Raw genomic sequence first — 18,684 nt, forward strand, 5'->3', positions numbered from 1 at the left:
GACCAATAATGTAAATATTAGTTCATATTATGATTACTTAATATTGTAATGTTACGCTCAATGGATGTAACAATTATTAATATAAATATCAACAACAGAACATAAGTGTTTACATAAGAAAAAGGCTTCTATTATTGTTCAATTGTGTCAAAATTTAAAATGACACAATATGGAAACGAAGGTAGGTACCTACGAATAAAGAGACTTAACCCCTTATGGGATTCTATCTCATCGCATAATAATTGATTGTCATAATGTAATGTTACGCATAAATCTTTTTTCGCATATTTTTTCACCAGCTGAAACAGAAAGTATTTTCGAAAATATTTTGCATAGGTTGCGTAGAAATCGTAGAATAGGGTAGGTTAGGTTAGGTTTGTGTTATAATTTTTCAGAAATGTTAATATTTCCAGCACAATAACAATTATGCGAAATGAGTTTTTATGCGTAACATTACATTATGACAATCAATTATTATGCGACCTAATATGGACCCCCCCCCCCCTTATTCATAAACGCGCTACAAACCTCAATTAGCTAATAATCGTTTGTCTTTATCTGTCATTTGTCTTACGTATGTGTAAGAAAGGGATAAAACGTATTTTAACTAAATCAGTCAGCGTATTATGGATGGCTTTATCCATCTTTATCCACGTGATAAAATAACTGTCACTTTTTAACATTGTGGGATAGAAAGTGACGACCCCTTTTTATCACGCTGTCACATAGACAAGGACGACCATCATACCGTACAGGCCAGTAAAGTTTTATAGATAAGGGGGTTAGCCTGCTTACGGAAATAGTACCTCCTATGTTTGTCTGGGAATGCAATTTCTGTCTCTCTTACTCCGCGATGCCGCTTAGTAATAGATGGAGAATAAATTTGCCGAGTAGGCAACTTGGAATTGCATTATGTTAAAATAAATAATATATAATAAGGGACCCGGGTATGTCCTTAAACTACGTCCAAGACCACCGGTGGACGGGCAGCAGCGTCCCTCAAATTCGGTGTACTCGACTGCGATCGCCAACCCGCCTGCCAAGCGTGACGATTATGGAATTCACCCCCCATAACAAGGGGGAGGCCTATGTTCAGCAGTGGACGTCTTATGGCTGAGATGATGATGATGATGAAAATAAATAATTTTTTTTTTTCTTGAAAGCCAAAGGCAGAGGTAAAGTGCGATGCATGGGTATACAAGATGTCAATGCAAATAAAGAGGCTTCAAATGTTATTAGATTTGATTTTGTACATTTTGACAAACGAATTTACGTAAGCGAGAGCCGTTTTCAGGGTTCCGAACCCGCAGGGTGATAAATAAAACCCTATTACTAAGCCTCTGCAGTCCGTCTGTCAATCTGACAGCAGCAAGCTGAATTATTGTCATTGTTGGCGCGACCTAAGATCATATATTTGACAGTTTGACCCTTAGATATAATATATGTATGAAGTTAATGCTTAAACGGTATGTTTTAGCTTCACATATGTAAGTGTAAGGGTCAATTCATAATTGTCAAATATAAGATCATAGAAAATGTCCACTAAAATAAGTCGCCGTCGTGTATTTGTTGATTTTTAGTTAATATGTGTCGCTTTAGTGACAATGTTTTACCGGTACCCATACATTTAAACCCATCCTGCACCATTCTATTAGCACTACCTACATATGCAGAACACTCAACTACTTACAATTTACAAAAGAGTCGTGACATCGGTAGACACGTTTTGGCGTACAGTATACGTAACCATAGAGAAATACAGTAAGACAAGAGAGCTCACTCCATACATCAGTTTTGGTACCAAGCAAATGCTCAACAACATAAGATTTTCTGGTCAGTGCTACATCTATTGTCACTTGACGTACTGTCTACTACTACTTAAAGTACTGATAATTCCGCTACTCGATGCTATTTAGATGTCGACTATGAAAATACTAATATTATTGTTACCAAAACTGATGTATGGAGTGAGCTCTCTTGTCTTACTATATTTCTCTATGCTAAAACGTAAGAAACTGACATACACACTGACTGGACACTGAAGGCTTTGATCATTTTCTCCTTCGTATATGACATTTGGCTTTACGTAAGAAACTTCTCTCTACTTACAACGTTTAAACTATATGCCGCATATTTTATAGTATAATGTAGTATTTAAATATCGTGACTGTATTATTTTTGCATGCTGCATTGGTAGGTAGGTCATAAGAATCTAGTCAGTTTTAGGTAATATTCAATATTTCTATACCTATTCAGGCAGGATGTGCTGTTCAGAAATTGTATTTTACATCTTTATTGTACCGCATTCAAGAAATAAATAAATGATTATGATTATGATTAAAATCTAACAGTTAAATGGATGCTGATAAGCAATAATGTGTCAACCCACATTAATTTTTCAATAAGATATCAACTCAAAAAATTGAGTTAAAGTTTACATTTTATTGCAAAATGGATGGGGGATGACTCATTTTTGCTAAACACCGTCCAAATGAACATTTCCTTTATTTAGTGGCTGTTTGTTAAATTACGCACAAGCTCCTTGGTCTCAGCTGGTGGTCTAATCTGTGGTTTATCCTCAACGTAGAACGAAGCGGTTAGAGGCAATTGGCGGTTTTATATACGTACCAACTTACATACATTTTCGATTAGGTAAGAAATCCCAAATTAAAATTCATGCTGATATGATTTTAACTGTACCTACTATAAATAGTTATTTGTTTTACAAGGGGGCAAAGTTGTTGTTTAACCGCTCGTGCTAATATTGATACCCGAGCAAGCGAGAGATTCCAAAATTGTACCACGAGCGTAGCGAGTGGTTCTAAAAATGGAATCTTGAGCGTTGCGAGGATTTCAAAGCACGAGGGTTAAACAAAATTTGCTCCCGAGTGAAACACAACAATTTTCACCACACCAACCCGAAGCAAATATTAAATGTAAAATATCAACAAAATCAAATTCAAATGAATGTTATTAAATATTTATCATCCAAAATCATCATTTAAAAGTCCATTCTACCAGCAAACATAAGAAAACAACTCAAAATTTGCATTTGATTACTTTGCCTCACATGTGAATAAAATGCAACTTTGCTATCAGTTTTTGAAGTGCAAAGTAAGCCTTTCCGAGCTGGTGTGGTGAAAACCTTATTTTAATATTTGGTACCTTCTTGTCATGTTAGTTATAAAAACAAGAAATAGCTAAAACGAATAAAGATTTGTTCTTACCACATTAAGAAACTTTCAGTAAGAGTATCAGTCATCATCATCATCATCATATCAGTTCTTTGTCGCCCACTGCTCAAGAGTATCAATGTCAATAACTAAGTTCATATACTAAAATTCAGATAAACGAATTAAAACCAAATAATTGCGGCTTGGCGAGTTTAACGCGCGAACGCAACCGCATTTTAATTAAATTACAGCTGCAGGTAGTGGTATTTTTTATTGTCATTATGTGGCGGCCAATTCAATAAAATATTTATTTATTTCAACTGTGCATACAAATAATTAAAAGAGGTGGGTACATAAGTACTACAAAACAATACATTGGGAGCAATAAAAACGAGTATTTTTATCATAGGACGCTTAAGTAAGTTTTCGGTTTTTAAGAAGCTGCCCGCCCTACTCTTCTGGTGTTGCGTGTGTCCATGGGCGGCGGTAATCGCTTACCATCAGGTGATCCGTCTGCTCGTTTGCCTCCTATTTCATAAAAAAAACACAGCTTATCCGCGATATAGGATAGGAAAATATTTTTTTATAAATATTTGGCTATTTAATTATATAATAATATATGTGCCCATGTATGCCCATCGCTTGCATATTGACGTAAATCGTATTGACTCGTATCTATACAAATATACTAACATCTTTAACCGTGTGACTTTTCGAGCGTACAAAAACAAAAAAACTACCTTTGTTTATCGGTCGTGACGACCGAAGCGTGATTGATACCGCGCCGAAAAAGGCCTCTAACGAAGCGTGTGCGCATGCACTCATTACGGGAACACGACCTGAATTACGAAACAACGATACTGGTGTTAATTGAAGAAACTTTGGTACTCTTGCTCGGAATTCAGTTTGAATGAGCTTTGGAAGATGTTCTAGTTTTTTCAAGAGCACGTTTAGGAATGTACCTACTCATTACTGTTGTGTATTAGTATTGACCGGTACGGTATTGGTTCAAAGTTTCAAAAGTAATGCCGCTTTAGATATAGGTATTGTCGTTGCAAGCAACTGCATATAATCAAATAGGTACATGTGTATGTACCTTTTATATATTATTTCTGTTTTGCAGCTGGTTCTTTACGAGTAGGTACTCATTATGCGTATTTTGTCTAGAAGTATTACAATCGAAAGTCATGTCACACAAATAGAACTACAATAGCTTATAAAGGTACTTTAAATTTTCACCTGTATTGAATTAAATCGAATAGGCCGGTGCTGGAACCAGGACATTGACATTTTGCTCATTAAAATTAATGACTTAATGTTCAATAGTTATTTGTTTTACAAGGGGGCAAAGTTGTTGTTTAACCGCTCGTGCTAATATTGATACCCGAGCAAGCGAAAGATTCCAAAATTGAACCACGAGCGTAGCGAGTGGTTCGAATAATGGAATCTTGAGCGTTGCGAGGGTTTCAAAGCACGAGGGTTAAACAAAATTTGCCTCCGAGTGAAACACAAAATTTTTCACCACACCAACCCGAAGCAAATATTAAATGTAAAATATCAAACCAAAACAAATGCAAATGAATGTTATTAAATATTTATCATCCAAAATCATCATTTAAAAGTCAATTCTACCAGCAAACATAAGAAAACAACTCAAAATTTGCATTTGATTACTTTGCCTCACATGTGAATAAAATGCAACTTTGCTATCAGTTTTTGAAGTGCAAAGTAAGCCTTTCCGAGCTGGTGTGTAACACCTCGTAGTAAATCGGTGAATATCTCATTACTTACAAAACATGATGCATGATCAATCCTTAGGCGCCAGCATATAGAAGCTGACTGGTACGATTAAGTACCTATTGGCTTCTTCGAACAGGTGATCTGGCCAGTTAGTGTAGCTATTACACTTAGTAGCCGAGGGCCCTGCCAGCTACTATTCTCGGTTGCCGATTAAAGTCCCTTTTAAGGACCCTAAATAGCCCGAATAGCTTGATAAAGTCTTGCCTCAACCAGGCGTGGCTCACTCCGCGATTTCGTCGCTTTGCTACAGGTAGCTAAAAGTGCATCCGTTCGACCCCAATTTTGGGGTTTGCCATAAGCCGCGCGTGGCGCTGTCGCCACCTAGCGGCCATATCTGTGCTGATCGTAATAGACGCGTTTTGTTAGAGAGTGAGTCTTCTGTACCTAGTACTATTATTTATTCTGTGCCTCAACTAACTTTTCTCTCGAGTCTCGACTTCTATCAAAATATTTCTAATTTCAATTTATTAAATTCAAAATTAAACTTGTCAGGTCCAAAAATACTTGGGACAACGTGCTTGAATCAATCAACAGCGAGCCCTTTATTTTGAATCAGAGTCAGCATTATTAATTAAAAATCTGTGATAACGCCCCGTTAGAATCGGAGGCGAGAAGCGATCAGACCTGTTGGTAATCAAAAGTTAAAACCAATTTAAGTTGACGTGCCGGTTGCACAATCAAGTGATTCTACAAACTTTTTAAAATTCTAAACAAATGTTTTCGAAATTTTTAATTACAGTTTACAGTTTAAGAATGTTTTACGAGTTTTAATGAACTTGATGTATAATACCGTTTTATGTAACACTAGGTACTTAACCTGCCACATACCTAATAGAGGAAACTTAAAATAAAGAAGTCTTTACCAACACCACAAAAACAGAAATATTATAATTGATTACATCAAGTCAGTAGTTAATCTAGGCTGAAAGTCGAGAGAGATCAGAGGTTCCTAATGATTCTGAGTTTATTATCAATTGTCAAGACAAGTCAAAGAAACGTAATTGTGAAGCGGGCCAGATCCGCAAAATGCCATGAAATTTTAAAATAGGAGGCTTAAATATTAATCTCATTAAAAATAAAGGAAAATCCGAAAAGGAAACAGCCCCACTAAAACGGAAATAGAAATAAGCCGAACGGAAGTGAAACTAATTAAGTTATCCACACTTTGCGTTATTTTCGTCTACAAACAGACGTACAAATGTCAACGGAAAGTAACATACACTGATGTGCTGATAGCGATTTCTAAGCGAAATGCTCGGGGAAATAACTTCACGTCAATTAAATTGAAGCCCAAGCTTGTAAGGCTTAAGATCCAAATCTTGTTGGCGCGTGACCGCTTTGTAAAGTAGGGTGTATAGTATCCAAATATCTACGTTTCGCATGTAAATAGGAGTGAGCTGTGACACCAGGTGCGTAGAAATCGATGCCGCAAGGGAGCGTGTTATTATGACAGTTGCCGTTTATATAGCTGACGTTGATTATAAATTAGAAACTGTAATTAGAACGCTATTAACTATTTGATACGGTTTCCCTGTGATCATTAGTCATCAGTTTCACTTTAATTTTGCTTTATTATTAGATATTCGAGGACTCTTCATTTTACATGTCAATTGTAGTTTTTATTTTAACTTTTTTTACGGAAAATATAATCATCAACAAATAAACATGGAATCGATGGCTACTTTTAGGTTGTTTTTATTATCTTACTCATTACTCAAAACTAAACAAGGTTAAGAATTATGACGCTAACGGCTAAAGGGTTTAGTTCGGTAAAAGTTGAGTCTAACACAAAATTATAACCAAGAACTCTCTTGTTCCAGATGCTTCCAGCACGCCGAAGCCAGATGAAACTACATCCGCGCCAACGCCACCCATTCCTCTACGCCCCGAATATGCCCATCCGGCTGGAGTAGAAGCATTAGACCCCTATAACTCAGAAAAGAATCACCCACCTCCACACCACAGAGACTACTTAGAAGAAGACTACGATGGCGAACCATATAAAGAGGACGATCACGACAAACGTGAAGATGACGAATTACCTAGTTTGTCAGGAGACCATTTACTGCAAAGCTCCACCGATGATCTCCCGATGTTCCTACTAGAACCTTCACATTCATTCGTTGTCAGAAATAAACCAGCTACTTTAAGATGTCGGGCAGCGAATGCCCTCCAAGTATACTTTAAGTGCAATGAAGTTAGGTCGGTTGCTAGCACGCAGTTCGAGTTTGTGGATCCGCAAACTGGAGTCAGAATTGTCGAGGCGGAATGCAATGTAACAAGAGATCAGTTGGAAGAGTATTTCGGTGATGATCGTTTTATTTGTACATGCTATGCGTGGAGTAGCCGCGGGGATATCAAGAGTCAGCCGGCCGTTGTAGAATTGGCATGTAAGTATTTGCAAATAACATTTACCTGAACAGTGAACATATTTGACCTGCCTGTTCTGCCCTAAGTCTGTTAAACTTATCTGCTGGTTGTGCTACGCTAATGTAGCCGATACAATTATTTACCGGTATGAGTTAAGAAACAAGATTTCCGTTTTCCTGAAACATTTCAAACTTGAGACACCAAACGTGTTCCTTCCCGTTATATTAACACTAAATAAAAGATTCGTCAATTAATCTCAAACGATAGTCACATTGATAATATCAATTTGATATGTTTACAACGACAATAAACACGTCGATGCAATCATAACGCAGCTTCTATATCCGGCCATGGCGCAACGTTTCATCAAAACTCATAATTTGAGAGTTTCCGCGACGCTTTTAGAACTAACCCGGTCAACGTTTGAACCCCGGTTCAGAAACGAGAAGATACTTTTTAACTTTCGTATTTTGTAGGAGATGCATTTTATTAAAATGACAAGCTGACCCCTTAGTTCCTTGGATAAAACACAAATTGTATTTGCATGTATGGGTAGAGGCAATTACGTCAAGATATTAGTTTTAATTTATTTACTATTTATATCTTTATGATGAAATTACTACCTAATAACATTTTACAGGGCCATACGTGGATTGGTAATTCACTGTAGTAGATACTACATTTTTTTAATCTTCTTAACACAAAGGCCCCTCAGAACCTTATAAATTAATTTACCACCCAGCAAATAAATCATAAAGAATAAGGTAAGATCCGTAATAATCGGTTTGTATACCAATCATGGAAACATCAAATTGTTGCTAAATTACAAATTTCTTTGAGAGCCTCGGAATTCTGACTTACAATATAATATTAAAAAAATGTTCTACAATTGAAATAGAGTCAGTAGGTCTGCCGTGTTACGAGAATACCTATTATTAATAATGACGGACAACTACATCAAATTAGTGTATGTAGTAAACTAGTCTGTGTTTTCATAAAGTTATATACAATTTAAAAAAAGCAAAGAGGTATTAACTGGCTTGTTAACTCTGCAAAGAGAAAATATGCCAGTATCATTTTATTACTTTATAACTAACATAGCCGGTAACATGATACGAAGTAGAGGTAAAGGTAATTCAAGGAAATATGACCTAAGCTTGTAGCGCCAATTAAAACGATAAGCACGATGTTAGCTTCTACTCAGAATTTCTAATCAACCATTCGTACTTTGACACCAATTACCTACATAGATCCTGGGAACTTTAAAAACTGCTAACTTCCAATTCGCTTAGAGATAGATTAGTAGAAAATTAATCGAATGACATGGTATTAATTCCCTTATATAATATGTCCGTGTAACGCAAAATAGGCGCAAGTCGTCGAGTTGCGGAAAATTGCCCGAACTACAATACTTAATGTAATTTTGGAGCTAGCTGTGAATTGGCTTTATATCTAATACCTAGGACTCCATTAAATTGACCCTCATAAATATAAGCGTACCTTCTGCAATCGTTTACCTGTGTACACCTTCAAAATTTCTGTTCTACAAAGACGTATGGCACCATTTATATTATTGTTCATAACTTCCATTAAGGCAGCCTCGATTTAATTCAATGCCCGGAGGTAAATCTTCTGTGCATATTAAATAAACGTCGGGTGCGCAGTTTGTTGGATTTATTGCTTCTTGGGCAACGCGAGCCACAGATGGAGGTAGAACCATCACTATAACATCAATGTGATGATTGAAGCTTAGAAACATTATTTATCAATTTAACTTTTTATTTAAAAAGCTCTTACCTACATAAATAATACTTTTTTTTTAAATTCTTTATGTATTTGCTAGAGTACATAATGGTACAAAATCTTTGTGTGAGTAATTATTACGATAATAAAATATATAGGTGCACGTAAAAGACACATGTCACTTTTGCGTTCTATAGGTACTTAGGTATTAAAGTAAAAGGTAGAAGTTCAATATCGATACAGTCTAATTATTTTTGAAGTAACCAAGCTACACCAAAAATAAGAATCAAGTTTTAATTTATTTCTGACATGATTGTTATGCCGAAGTGATGTAGCTGGCACAGTGCCTGTGTTAAAATTGATTTTATTTGCTCTTTACACGATTAGAGCACGTTATTCGATCAGTTGGACTCGATTTGAGACCCTAATAGGATTGGGCAATAAGCCCAGATCAATACCTATTCTACCGGTAACTTATGCAAAGTAATATCGGCGTAACATTGCTAAAGAGACATGAATCTTAATAAGAGAGTATGAAGGTCCACAACTGTAAACCACACGATCCGCAATCACACGAGTTGTACCCGGTATTGGACATTGTCAAATAGAAAGTAGGTAGTCCATTTGCAAAGCTATAAACCAGCTAAAGAACCAAATATCAAATGTGAGTTGCGAAATTTTACTACAAGATTATATATCACGATTGAAATGACAGTAAAGGTAATATAATTGAATTATAGGACAGGACTTATTGAGTATTACAAATACTATTGAATCAGTTATATTTATAGTCAAAATCAGGGGTTACTTTTAAACTGAATTTCACAGAAAATTACTGTATTGTGGCATGTGTACCTTTCTGTTAGCTGACATGATTGACGCTGCTACCGCAGCCACCACAATGCCTTAGGACTTTGCGGTAGGTAATCCGTGGTTGAGAGTAACCTATCAGAATTAAATTAGTTGTGTGGCCCAGTGTTGCCAACTCGGATTTTGGATAAATGCTAGACTAATGTCTAGATTATGCCAAAATTATGCCAAAGATTTTTGAAATATGTATGCTAAAAAAATGCTAAAATGTCACTTGAAATTAGACACTTAAAACATAAACATTTTTCAAATTTGCCGCCTTTTTCTACTGACAAGATCTGCTTGACCAACTTTATATAGACCGTCGACGTCCATCCGTCCACAAAAGTCAAAATTCATATGAAAATATGAACCACATAAGGCGATGGCGCATATTGTTGCTGCCAAGTTGGTGCAAACTTGGCTTAGAATAAATTATGCTAAAAAATATGCCAGATGCTAAATGGAAAACATTGGTGCCAAAGCGAGTGAAAATATGCCAGATCTGGCATCATTTATGCCAAGTTGGCAACACTGGTGTGGCCGTCTCATTCATTGGTCAATGCATAATAGGTAAACTATTCGTAACTATTTACTAATATTTGATAAACGAAGCTAAAATGTGTATACCTATTTTAACAGCCGTAGAGTGATATAAGATATACAAAATCGGGCTCATTACGTCGCAGTCTTACAAATAAGACAGAACTTCGTGTAACAACGTATAGCCGGAGACACGAGCACGGTCGATGAAAAATTCTATGGCGGTTAAAAGGTTAATGAAGTTTATGAATTAGAATTACGACCTAGATTATGGCATTTCAACAATATGGAGGGTTTTCCAAGTGATTACAGAGACATTTATTATTAAAAATGTAAAAGAAAACAAAACTGTCAGGTTCATAAACATTCCTTTGAAAGGCGTTAAGTTAAACAAAACTGAAAGCAAACATCTAGTTCAACTCATAAACGCCTAAATATAAACAGAAACGTTCACACTGCTCTAATTGCGAGAGAGTTCAAAACAATACCGCCGGTAATATTACTTTAAACAATGGCAATTTCTCTTTATTAATTAAGAGCAAACTCTACATAATTAATTGGTAACATACGAGTATTATGTGATATATGTAGTCTCAAACTTGAAAGCGATATTATGACACCTTCAATACAGAAATGTATTTACAACTCCTTTATGTGTTGTGTAACTTGTGTATGTATAACAATCTATCTTAAAAGTTAAAACCTATATTAATGGAACAACATAAATTTAATATGTTTGGCCAGTGTGCTTTTAAAGTACAAGTACTTACTTGGCAATAAGGAATTATTCTCTGAATAATTATAAAATCAACTAATTCACTTGACTAACACTCAACACCAACGCATGTACTGACTTTAATACAGGAGCTCTAAATCCTCAACTTGACAGTTTTAATTGTTCCCCCGCTTAAAATACACTCTCTAGCGACATTGCTATAAATGATAATACAATACGTGTTCTAAGTGACGCTTCTACGTCTCCTGCCTAAGATTTACAGCAATGAACGTAATGCATTACCTTTTTAATGGCTGAGTAAACGTGTTTAAATTTAAATTCGTTTAAGGAGTTAGTTAATAGTGGGCCTAATGTGGAGCTATTTAAGCAACAGCTGTTTGACTACTATTCATTTCTATTTAGTTTTCTAAATGACTGTTGTGATCTCGAAGATTTACCAATCCGGATGTACGTAATTTTATTTTAGTTCATTTATATTCTGATTGGAACATTTTAAAATTTAAAAGCAAATTGATTCCGAAATGGACATAAATAACTCGGTTTTTTCTTTGTTTTGTGTTTTAGTTCCAGTCACTTGTCGAAATCTCGACTTTCAACGTTAAAATTTAAACTTAAGTAAGTAGGTATTATCCACACAATAAATCTATTTTATTATAACCTTTTCTAGAGCTTCTAAGTCCTTTGTTCCAGAATTTTGTGGAGGAAATGGAACGTTGTCCGTAATTTACGGCGCATGAACTCACAGGTTCAGACAAACTTATATTTGCTGTTGGAAACAGCGCCACATCTGACAAATCTCATGTAATTAGTGTGTGGAAAAGTTTCTTACAATTTTAGAAACCGGTAAATTTAAGTTTGGTTTAACCTTACACTTATCATTTACGGCTATCACCGGATGGCTTAAAATTTAAAGGGAGGTAGAATTTATTTTAGAGTTCGTGTAATATTATAAAAATGTTATATTGTTATATAGGTGAAATTATAAGTTAAAAATTTCACCTTTTTGTATTTTAAGTGTCATTAAAGATAAAATGTTGTCGAGCAAATGAAAAAATGCTAATAAGAATTTATCATGATCGCCGAACACAATACATGCAATTTCAATAATACTTATTTCAGATTTCGTATAGGTACCTACGTTCCTACGATGCAACTCTTTAGTCGTCCATATAAAGTGCCACTTCACACTTTATTGTTAATTTAACAATATAGTTTTAAGCTACCGTACCTCAACACTGTAGCCCGATCCCGTGTAAAAGGACTTAAAAGGTCAAGAAACGTAACAACACATACGTCTCTTTTCACAGCAGAAATAAATAGCCGCGCAAGCTTAGTACTCGAGCGAGTAATGGAGCGTGTTCGCTCTAGATTTATGGTCCGCTCCACAGTTCGCAGTATTCGTTTTGCAGCCGGCATTAGTTCTTATGAAACCGAGAGTGTCGTGATTTGTTATTGTAAGTTCCTGTGATATATTGGTGGAGTTTTGATTGAGAGTGTCGACGTACCTTTACTGGAGAAAAATTGCTGTTAAAAATATATACATACACGTTTCGTACCTTCTACCCTATTCGAACTTTAAGATACGTCAATTAAGTGATCTAGAGACGATATGGATTAGTGTCAAAAGTGACGTTTTTGTTTGAAGAAACGTCACATTTGACACTGAAATATCTAATCCATATCGTTTCTAGATTTATTATTTGACGTATCTTAAAGAATCGGGCCGCTTGTCTCAAAATTGGTTTGACCAAGATGGCCACATTATTTGCCTCAATGGCAACATTGTGACCACTTTTGAATTGTTGTTGAATTGTTTAATGAAAGACAATTATCGCCGACGACGGGAACGAAGTAATCGACCGGCTTGTTACGCTTTTTATTAAGATTGATGTGAGAAGATATTCGGGGACGGCTCAATTTAGGGGACCAAGCGAAAATAGAATACCCAAAAACTAACCAACTCTCCTAAGATATTTTGTAGTTATGATAAATATCACGTATGTGCATATATACATATTTAAAAGTACTTATTGATAAATATTACATGCAGTAAAAATTTATAGGAAATAAGTATTAAAGCCATATAACAAAGGCAAAACTTAACATGACCGAAACAAATGTTTTGATTTCGTTTCATTATATAAGACAATAACTTTTTCATCTCTCCTGTTCGGAAAGTTTACCTTTGATAAGCTGATAACCGGGTGGAAAATTGCATTTCCCACCGTAGGGTGGAAAGTATTTTTTTTTTAATTTTTAGTTCGAGCAACGGCTAACAGCAATATATGCCATATTATAAGCTCTCATATCAACTTCCGCATGACTGAAATTGGCGCCGTTTACATTTTCAAGTGTTCGAGTGACTTATAGTCATGTGGTTTACCTATATATCTGTTAATAATTTGTTTTAAAGAATTATACTTAACTTACTAATAATAAACCTACATTTCTCGTGTTTAACTTTCCTCATAGTCGAAATGAAAAGTAGAGTGCTACCTCGGGTAAAAGTAACCATGTCACCCTCGAACTATTGAAATATCTCGGGTGAAATGGTTCACTTTCCACCCTTGGTTAACAATCTACTATATTCTCAGGAAGTGATAGAATAGTAGTCACTACACGGCCTCAACTTACCCTAAAAATTTTAACAGCGAACTCAAGTGTTTATACTAAATACCAAAAAAATTAGAGATCCGTGAGTACTTAGCTGAATAAAATAGACACGTTCATTTTGATTGTTGCAAGGAGAGATTCCAGAGTATTTTATGTAGGTACCTATTAAAGGCCAGTCTATAAAACCCAGCTACAATGGGTAGTACAAACGACCCATAGAGTGTTTCAGTGTTTCCTAGTATCGACGTGAAACTGATACGAGTTTACTACAGTAAAGGTCACTAAATAGTATACAATTTCCACCTTAATCCATGGACGTGGACATTGGTTTACGACCGTTACTGTGCATAGTAAAGAAACCGGATCACACTAACCACTACTGTCGAGAACCTAAATACATATTTGTTTGTACATAAGTTCAGATTCATGAATTTGATAGTTCCACTACGGTCTATTAAAGTAGCGTAACCCAAAGACAGACAGTATTATATTATACCTAGGCAAGGCAATACCACAGAATAAATGATAGTACTAGATACAGAAGACTCACTCTTCAACAAAACGCGTCTGTTACGATCAGGACAGATATGGCCGTTAGGTGGCGACAGCGCTTGGCTTATGGCTAGCCACCAAAATTGGTGTGGAACGGATGTACTTTTAGCTACCTGTAGCAAAGTGACGAAATCGCGGAGTGAGCCACGCCTGGCAAGACAGAGAATAAAGGAGTAAATGTCAAATAACATTCAAGGGTGATATGGGCTTTTGTCTCATTAACTTTATAGTTTAGTCCAAACCCTTATGTTGCATAACAAAACTGTCACTCCTTAAACAATTATCACATTACATTGGCCAGTCGACGCGTGCGTGATAAATTGTAATTGACATGGGTTTTGTTTGTATGAGCTCATTCATTTTTTGTATGAAGTTCGCATGCGGGTGTTACGCAACAATGGAATGTCGAATTAAAGAGAGATATGGGAATCGATGCCATTATATTGTCCCGTTTAAGCCTTAATTTAACCACACAAAAATGTTTAACTGAAATCAGTTTCATTCAATGTATTTTGTATTTCTCTCAACTGATTCAGATATATTCATGATTTAAAAATATTTGTTTGAGAATGCGATATTCAAATTTGATTCCTAGTACGTATCGTGGCATACCTACTATAACGTATTCCAATAAATAATCTCGTAAACCAAACATTCAAATTATTTTATTTATTCACATAGCTAAGGTATTGAAACTATTGAAACAAAACACAATAACAAATATATAGCTAAATGTTGATTTACACATATAATAAACCTGGCCGAATATGTTCCCTAAACAAACGTGTGTATGATAATATTTGAGGACGACAAACATGAAATTTCCAAACATTCACAGTAATATTTATCATTGGCATTCATCCATTATAGTTTGTCTATAGCAAATAAGTACAATAGTTAATAGAAAGTCGACACAAATAAGTAGTATAAACGGCAATTCTACCCTGCTAAGCCAAATAGCGCTATCTCAAAAGAAAATGTATTGCTTAGGTACTTAATATACTTTAATTTCTATAACGGAGAATTCCATTTTAATCGTATTTGTTCAAATAATCACTTAATACATATTTTATCGGTTATTAGAAAATGAAGGAAGGACCGTTAAGGTCGCAATCAAGATTTTATTTACGGTCTTTTTCTTATGTCGTAGTTTTAACAAATTAATCACTATTTATATTTCGCACACGGTACATTATAAATTATAACTGTCACAACTCTGGTTTGTTTCATTTCTTTTTGAGATAGCGCTATTCGGCTTAGGAGGGCAGAATTTGTGGACTCAAATCATCATCTCAGCCATAAGACGTCCACTACTGATACTGAACATAGGCCTCCCCCTTGATGGGGGGTGAATGCCATAATCGCCACGCTTGGCAGGCGGGTTGGCGATCGCAGTCGAGTACACCGAATTTGAGGGACGCTGCTGCCCGTCCACCGGTGGTCTTGGACGTAGTTTAACCCCTCAAACGCCCGTGTCAAAAATTTGGTATTGAATTAATAACCTTGAAATTGTAAATTAAAGTTCAAATTGTCTGTGACGTGTACGGGACAAGGCAGTCGACGGGTTAAGGACATACCCGGCTCCCGGGTGGACTCAAATAAATGCATTTTTAGGGTTCCGTACCCAAAGGGTAAAACGGGACCCTATTACTAAGACTTCGCTGTCCGTCCGTCCGTCCGTCCGTCCGACCGTCCGTCCGTCTGTCACCAGGCTGTATCTCACGAACCGTGATAGCTAGACAGTTGAAATTTTCACAGATCATGTATTTCTGTTGCCGCTATAACAACAAATACCTACTAAAAACAAAATAAAATAAATATTTAAGTGGGGCTCCCATACAACAAACGTGATTTTTGACCAAAGTTAAGCAACGTCGGGAGTGGTCAGTACTTGGATGGGTGACCGTTTTTTTTTCTTTTCTTCTTCTTCTTCTTAGTCGGATACTCTTGTCAGAGCAGTCGTGGTGATTGATTTTTTCTTTTACAGATCTCAAGAAAGTGTTTACGATGTCTCCAACACCAGCTTCCGTAGAAGCAGGTTCCACAGTATCCCTCCGCTGCGCTCCCCCGCAAGCCGCGCCCACCCCGCGGGTGTCATGGCTAAAGCACGGGGCACCTCTTCAGCAGGATCACAACGTACTGATTTCTGCTGAGGGCAATCTGGTTATATCAAGGGCTACGTTACAAGTAAGTCAAATACAAATTCAGTTCGTTAAAGCATCGTTGAATGACATGTACGGTCAGCCAAGAAAGTGGTCTACCACTTTTCGACTCTATCAATCAGATGAGAGAGCGAAGGTTTTTTGGCGTTTTTGGTTTCGTGTAAACAGCTTCGCACGGGTTACACAAAACCTTAACAAATTATACACCTAAACCTTCCTCAAGAATCACTCTATTGATAGGTGAACAGCACATGAAAATCCGTTCAGTAGTCTATGAGTTTATCGCGAACATACAGACACACAAACAGACAGACGCGGATAGGGACTTGTTTTATAAGGTGTAGTGACATTTCTCTTCTTGGTCGCATCCATCATGACTGATGATCGTGGTTGGTGGGTTTTGTTCGGGCACGAACACACTCTCGCCATCGATTCCGGTCCATCGCTTTCCTCACCACGTCATAGAATTTCTGAGATGGTTCCTCGCCTTTGAGTTGGTCAGTCCATCGTGCTGGTGACATTTAGTGACATTTACTAATACCGATATTCATTTGGTTATGAAGACAGAAACCAAATCGGTGATCCAATGTATAGTAAAGCTGCAGAGATACTTGATTCCCTGCAAACTAGTTTCTATGCAGTTTATCTCTTCAATTTACTGTACACGATAAACTCTCAGATTAAGTAACTATTTTTAAGTAACGAAACAACAATGGTATTATCTTTAGTCAAGATTATCACGCGTTTTAATTTTTTTACCGGTCCATTAAATGATTGATAAAGCGACTTGCCTCTTAATCTTGATAGAACCTTATCGTCTCGCATAACTGTATAGATAATCCGTTATTTTGACCTTTAGTTTCAATGAGAACTTAAAAATTACTTTACAGTGATTATAGGAGGCAAGAGCCTAAGGCGGGTACCTACCCCGGCTAAAGTAAGCACTCTTGAGTTTTTGTTAGTTCTGATCGGGCACCAGAGCTGTGATAGTTATAATGTAACTAGAGTGCAAAATAAAGAAAGTAATTAATTTGTTAAAACTACCTACGAAAGGAATGCTTCATTGGATAAGTAATTTGAAAACTGGTATGTCTGTCTATCTTAATGTTGATAAAAGTACTATCTACATATTTACGCCAAATAAGATTCGGGGCGATTTTCTTCACTTTATGATTTTTAAAATATTTAAATAGGTACCTACCTAAAAAACGTGTTCTGGACCAAAACGGGTACCTGTTTTGAAACAATTCAAAGCTTTTTTTTCATACTATCTTATAGAACGATGAATAAAATAGGAAAAAACTGGAAAGACAGTCTTAATTGAGACGTTAATATGTCCTCCCTTAATGATTTGCTAAAAACTGCTAACAGTATGTATAGTGTTATTGTTTGAATAAATATAACTTAAAAATTATTTTCTTATGACAGTTACGTGCACAACTAAAGTCTCAAAATTATGTTTTTATTTTATTGTTTCAATTTAAGATATAGTAATGGTACAATTCTATGAGAAAATTATTTACGTATTGTTCCATGTTATTATTTGTAGTAAAATACAAGGATATTCTGTCGAAATGATAAATGTAAGGATAAATAACAAATAGTTGCCGCTTGTCAGGCATTTAGTGCACAATCCGCGTAAAATTCCGCTGACAGACAACCGTGAGTAACATTTTTATTGAATACAAAAGTTTCCCGCGCGCCATTTTTATTGTTCACTAGTTTGGCAAAATTCAAATTGTAGAAATAAAACTGTGCTGTTAACTCGTTCCGTGAAATATTTTCAGAATACGGGTCATTATTGGAATATAAAGTAGAAATCGTTTATTACGAATGTAAAATCGCTGTGCTGTGTGCCTAATTAGTTAATCGTGTAATAAATTATTATATAGAGCTCAATTAGCCTTATCCGACACCAATTAGGTTAGTACTCGTTGAAGTTATTGACGATATGCTCCGGTACCTGAAATTACGAGTAGATTAGTTTTACGGAATCAATTTCCTGGTATAAAATGTACCTAGTACTAATTTGTCGTAACCAATAAGAATTTTATACCTACACCTCTCATCAAACACTGATTTTACTATTAAGACTGGCGGCATGATTCGAACTTTAAGATACGTCAATTAATAGATCTAAAAA

General features: G+C 35.9%; 1 protein-coding gene across 2 annotated transcripts in view; it reads left to right on the forward strand.

Moving 5' to 3' along the window:
• The window catches only part of LOC134665825 (netrin receptor UNC5C-like), a 65,528-nt gene that overhangs the window by 18,147 nt on the left and 28,697 nt on the right, over positions 1-18,684 (forward strand). For both annotated transcript variants that reach the window (XM_063522819.1, XM_063522820.1), the window contains exons 3-4: positions 6,794-7,363; positions 16,367-16,566. In XM_063522819.1, the coding sequence (XP_063378889.1) occupies positions 6,794-7,363; positions 16,367-16,566 (770 nt within the window). The remainder of the gene's footprint in view (positions 1-6,793; positions 7,364-16,366; positions 16,567-18,684) is intronic.

The sequence above is a fragment of the Cydia fagiglandana genome, chromosome 7 (genome assembly GCF_963556715.1).
Source record: "Cydia fagiglandana chromosome 7, ilCydFagi1.1, whole genome shotgun sequence".
Taxonomy (NCBI): Eukaryota; Metazoa; Arthropoda; class Insecta; order Lepidoptera; family Tortricidae; genus Cydia; species Cydia fagiglandana.